General features: G+C 35.7%; 1 protein-coding gene across 10 annotated transcripts; it reads left to right on the forward strand.

Annotated features, from left to right (window-relative positions):
• Positions 1 to 202: 202 nt before the first annotated feature.
• On the forward strand, positions 203 to 5,073 carry LOC120088386 (telomere repeat-binding protein 5-like). 10 transcript variants are annotated; one of them, XM_039045639.1, is made up of 11 exons: positions 226 to 330; positions 1,034 to 1,212; positions 1,344 to 1,460; positions 1,689 to 2,130; positions 2,224 to 2,400; positions 2,512 to 2,559; positions 2,653 to 2,732; positions 3,252 to 3,496; positions 3,869 to 4,189; positions 4,352 to 4,415; positions 4,628 to 5,073. In XM_039045639.1, the coding sequence occupies exons 4-11, from the start codon at positions 1,701 to 1,703 to the stop codon at positions 4,853 to 4,855; spliced, it is 1,593 nt and encodes a 530-aa protein (XP_038901567.1). In that variant the 5' UTR covers positions 226 to 330; positions 1,034 to 1,212; positions 1,344 to 1,460; positions 1,689 to 1,700; the 3' UTR covers positions 4,856 to 5,073. The 10 variants fall into 10 exon arrangements, with proteins under 10 accessions (XP_038901569.1, XP_038901564.1, XP_038901573.1 ...); XM_039045637.1 differs by having other exon boundaries at positions 287 to 471; XM_039045638.1 differs by having other exon boundaries at positions 287 to 471; positions 1,040 to 1,212.
• Positions 5,074 to 5,862: the final 789 nt, after the last annotated feature.

The raw sequence follows: 5,862 nt of genomic DNA on the forward strand, positions 1-5,862 counted from the left end.
CTTCATTTGAATTCTTATTTTTCTTTCAAGAATAAAAAATGAATTCTTATTTTTTGGAACAAATTTAATAGGGAGACACACTAGATGTCCCCTTCATTTGAAGGGATACGTAGGATTTTGACTAGCGACATTGAGATTTACACGTGGCGTGATCTCTAAGCGTTTAGTATTCGTGGGACGGTCTGGTTTGAAAAACGGGCTACCGGTTGGTTCGGTAGAGGGTCACTCAGATGTGGGGTTTAAGCGAGGTTGGAAGTTTTTCAAGAGGGTTTTGGAGATCGCCATCAGTATTTTCATAGAGGGTAGAAATGAAAATTAGACTACAAAGTGGTAAGAAAACGCATCGATTCCCACCCTCCCTACAGTCTGCAGTTTTGTGGGTTTCTTTTTTTCTTTCCAAATTTTGAATTACTGGGGAAAAGATCTAAACTTTGATATTCGTATGTCATTACTTCCTCAAGATAGATGTAGGTGAGCAAGCAATTTTCGATTCATTTTCTTTGTAAATGAAGCTTTTACTCAATAATTTGGATTGCTGATGATAATCTAGTCTGATCCCTGTATCATATTGTTAGTGATGATCATTACTTTTATGGGGTCATGGATCTCTTTGAAGATTTTGTTAGCAGTTCTGATCTTGATCACTTGTAATTTTTGGGGTTTGTTTGTGTTTTGGAATTCTGAGGCTTTTTATTTTCCAATTCAGCCACTGCAAAAGCCTTTCACTTATCCTTTTTAATTTAATAAATACTGAGGACTTAGAACTACAGTAAATTGTTTTTGGAATGGTATGAGTATCTGATCGTGTGATTTACTGTTTTGAGGTTGATGTATGTGTACAAAATTTATTTATTGTTGTCATCTTCAGGGAGGATTAAGAGTGTATGTTACATTTAATTCCTTGCAGCTGATCATGTTTTGTAGAATGGTTTTACCTTTACAATTGTTCTCCCACCAATTTTCCCTCTGAGCCTTTTATATTAATCAATTACATTTATATGTATGTGTGTTTGGACCTTGTTAATTGGCCTAGAACCAGATTGATTTGGTTTGTGGAGCTTGCAAAGATTTGGATTAAGTTTTGATGTTTCTGTCACTGAGCTTTGGCTCTTCCCAGTAGTCTAGAATATGGTTTCGATGGGTATCAGGTGCTACCAGATCAGCTTGGTTGCATATCTTTCACTGTTTCATTGCATCCGTGTCTTATGTCAGGTCTCTGTTTCTTGGACTCTAAATATTTTTTATGGCTGCTGTCTCTACTCTTACTATTTTTTAAAAATGGTTCTTGTCTGTACTCTTTTTAATTTTTTTTTTTATGGTTCTTGTCTCTTCTCTGGGGATAGAGCAAGGGTACTACTAGAAGTAGAGTTGATGACAAACAGATGCATGCATTTGACTTACTGGCCTCTGTAGCTGGAAATTTTTCGTTCAAGAGGGACCCACCAACATCTTTTGATTAGGTAATGATCTAAAATTATGTATGGAAAAGTTGTTTGAAAGCGTCACATTGGCAGGAAATGTTCTTTTTCTTATTTTTGCTTTACTGGTCAAGATCAAGATTGTAGTTCGAAGGAACATTTTTCTTTGCATGAAGAATGTCCTTTAGGATTTGCTTCCGATGTTGTGATTTCTTGTGCTACAATGAACACCTCAAATTCTAAGGTGTTGCTGAAAATTTGAAAAAACAGAAAGCCATTGAAATGGAAAATCCTGTTCACGAAGTTGGCTTTGATAGTCACATCAAGTCATGTGGTCGCAGTTTAGATGGTGGATATGAGACTATGGTTGAAGATAAGTCTGAGAAGGTGATGAGTGGTGTTGATATTGCGGCGAGCAGGTCTCTAGATCCGGTAGTATGTGGCTGGAATCCACAAATGTGGATTGGTTCAGAAAAGGGTTTCAAGGTTCCCCCATGCAAGGACCACGGTCCTCAGCATCCTTGCCCCACAAGCCAAGAGGTAGTTGTAAGAGATGATGACAACAACTCCTTTGGGTGCATTTACCCAACTACCTCAAGAAATTCCTTCAGGACATCTCCTTGTAATAAAGGCCACAGAATAAGAAAAATATTGGCTTCAAAGAACAGGAAGGTTGCTGCAAATTATGGAGCTAAGAAGAAACCTAAAGCAGGTAATGTGCCTGTACCATTGGATAATTCAGTTAATACCTGGTCATGTTGGCTTGTTTTTAACAACTATTCATTATGTCCTATTTCATATGTAGGTGGGTATAAAAGGAAATTTAATTTCAATAAGAGAAACCCCTACAAGAACCAAAGATCTCAAATGAATATCCCTTTCAAAAAGAGGAAACTCTTTGATGGTTGTTTGTCTGATTGCAATGGCAGACGAATGGTTGATAGAATTTCTGATTCAAATGCAAGTGCAAGGGAATCTTCTGGTTAGTATCTGGAGATAATGGAGCATTTCAAATATGAATTCCTGCTTTTATTACTTAGATTTCTTTTACTCCTTATGGCTTACTCATAACAATTTCAAAATGATCTTGCAGCCCATGGGAAATCATCTTTGGTTGCAGGAAATCAGGGGGATTCTCGTGGTATATAATCTCTAGGATACACAATACTTTGACGTGATCAGTGTCTAAACATTTAAACGAGAATCTTATGAAGATGTTTTTCTTTGTTCTTAGTGAAACTGAGGATAAAATCTTTCAGGGTACCTGAACTTTTCATTGAGATTCCTGAAACCGCAACCGTCAGTTCACTGAAGGTATGGTTGGGAAACTACACTTCCTGCTTCAGCATGTGTTCTTGGAGATGATAAATACATCATTTGTACAAGTCCTATATTATAATTTATAGTCTTGCTCATGGAGGAAATATATTTTCCCTTGGTATTGAACGCTCTAGCATAAAGGAATACTTCTTACAATATTTCTCTCTAGTTTACCTCATTCTGATAAATGACTTGCTAGAACTTCACTACTTTTTACAAGGTGTTGAACATTCTATGAGGAAAAAGTATATATCAATTTTCGGGAAACACTTCTTCTACCATGCACGTTCACCCTGATGTATCAATTTTGCTGTTGTCCTGTGTTCTATGATGAGATGATTTAAAAGACTTTGGGCTGTCATTGAATTATTAGTGTCTGCCTAATGTTTCTTTTTGTCCCCTTTCCATTCCTGACCCAGGACTGCTTCAAGTTGACTGAATAAATGATTACTAGTTTCTCTTTTTCTGGTATTTGGTCTTCATCTTTCTTCTTACTATGCCATTGTTCTGCAGAGGACGGTAATGGAGGCAGTGGGCACTATTATTGGTCATGGTATACATGTTGGCGTAATCTTACGGGGGAAGAAGGTCAGGGATGATAATAAAACCTTAATTCAGACTGGAATTTCTTGTGATAACCAGGATGGGTGCCTGGGATTTACACTAGAGCCTCACTCTTCACAAACCTGTTCATCTTTCTGCCATGGACAGCCTCCCTCTTCGCTTCCTTGTAGTAGTACTCTTGAGACTATAAATGGGTATTCCATTTTCTTCATAAAATTTAATGAAGAGTCAACATTAATGACCATGTGAACCATTCATGCTAATGGTCTTAATATGCACATGCTCATCCTTTACTCTTTCCTCCATATATTACCTATCATGCCTCTAGTGCACACTTCGTTCTTGTCATCCTATAGTGCGGTGTGTGCATAGGCAGAACTTTTTTCATTTAACTTCGCATACTGTTAAGGATACAGTGTTTTCAGTAATCAGTTATATTGTCAAAAAACATGTCGGTAAGAGGTTTGAATTTCCGCCTCCACATATTGTTGAACTCGAGAAGAAACACTTTCATGATATTTGGCTTAGCTCTGAAAGTAATATTTTAATTCATTCTCTTTTACTAGATGCCCTCCCAAACCAACTGTGAATTATTCAGGCAATAATTCTACATTATTGCTTGAGACTCATGCAGCCAAGGCGAGTAATTCAACAGAGAGTGTTCGTGAGCCGGTGCCCTTTCTTGCTGATACCCGAGTTGAGGAAAGATCATCAGATTCTAAATCACTAGTGACTGTACCAGCCATGGCTGTGGACGCCCCAACTGTGGTTCCGATTTGTCAAAAATCTCATCAATTTGAGGTTGGCCATCGTAGAATGCGTAGACCCTTTTCTGTTGATGAAGTGGAAGCCCTTGTTCATGCAGTTGAAACACTTGGTCCTGGAAGGTACGTTGTTAATACCTCAACTATGAGTTAAAAAAAAAAAAAAAGACAACTCTAAGTTTCCTTATAATCACAGAAGCAAAAATTGGACCAAATTGTGCAACTTTTGCAAGTACACGTAGATTAAAAGTAAAAAGGATCCTCATATGCTTCATTTACCTGTAGGTGGCGTGATGTTAAACTACGAGCATTTGACAATGTGAAGCATCGTACTTATGTTGATTTGAAGGTATCGTACCTGATCTATCTATACTTATATTAACATCCCTTAAACCCCCTTTTGTAAATTCACTCATCCTGATAATAAAATCTTAGAAATGGGTTCTCGAAGGCTTATAACGACTTTTTCACCAAAATAAGCACACCAACAGTGATGTGCATGTATTTCTTTTCTTGACATTGGAGGTTCAGATATACATATCGTACAATTCTTTTTTACAGATTTTATTTTCCAGAAGACAACAAGTTTTTGTAACATTTGTAGGACAAGTGGAAAACATTAGTGCACACAGCAAAAATATCCCCTCACCAAAGGAGAGGAGAACAAGTTCCTCAACAACTTCTGGACAGAGTCCTCACAGCCCTTGCTTATTGGTCTCAACAACACCAACAAATCAAACATCATCCCCCAAAAACTTGCCTTCTTCAACAAAACCTTCCTACTACTAAATCCATGTAAATCTTCCTTACCCTTTTTTCTAAGAAAGCAATTCTGTACAAAAAGAAAAAAAATGTAATTACTAGGAAAAAAAAGTTGTAAATTTGCTTTGTTCTGGCTTAAAACTAGGCTCGTTTGTACACTTTATTGCATGCAGTGGCTGGCTCGTCGTGTAAATTACTATGATCCAATAAGAGTGTGTCAATAGAAATTGATCTATTCCTCAGTATTTTGTTGTTTTCTTATTTTAGATTTCCAATTGGATTTTAATTTGGAGCAGGTGTAGATATAGTAAAATGTATTACAGTAAAATTTAGTTTATAGATTTTGTTATATTTACAATTTTTTAAAAATGTTACTATATACTTAATTAGTTTTAAAAGTGCCACACATTACAATTATCCTTTTAATTTTGATCTTTTGAACGTTTACTGTGCATTGGAACTTTTGATTTTCATCCTAATAAATTTTTGACACATCACTTTCAATGTTGACTTAACAAATAACAATTGATATTTGGCCCAACAGATTGTCTACAATTTATAATCTTGAATTTTAAGAATTTTATCAATTTAAACTCTAAATTAATAATTGCATTAATTTAAATCTTGAATTTCTTTATTTAAACTAATTTTCTATTATGTTTTATTTGGATACATTTATGAAAGTTTAGAGTTTAAGTTGATACACTTATTAAAACTTGATATTTAAATTGATGTAATTACGAAAGTTCATATTTAAATTAATACGTTTATTAATTTGAAATTTAAATTAATACAACTTCTGGGGAATTGAAGGAAATGGATGTGATAATTTAATGATATTATTTCATGGGTTTGTGTGGGCCATTGTTTTAAGGCATTCAGCTTTGGCACTTGTGAGTTGTGACGGCCACAGCGGTTGTCACTTTCACCAAAAGCATTTGCTTTTTAATCCCTACTTAATGGAAGGGCGGTGGAAATTGATAGCGACTACACTATCCTAATGAAAGATTAACATCTTTTTCTTGGTTAATTAA

The sequence above is a fragment of the Benincasa hispida genome, chromosome 10, assembly GCF_009727055.1.
Source record: "Benincasa hispida cultivar B227 chromosome 10, ASM972705v1, whole genome shotgun sequence".
NCBI classification, from domain to species: Eukaryota; Viridiplantae; Streptophyta; class Magnoliopsida; order Cucurbitales; family Cucurbitaceae; genus Benincasa; species Benincasa hispida.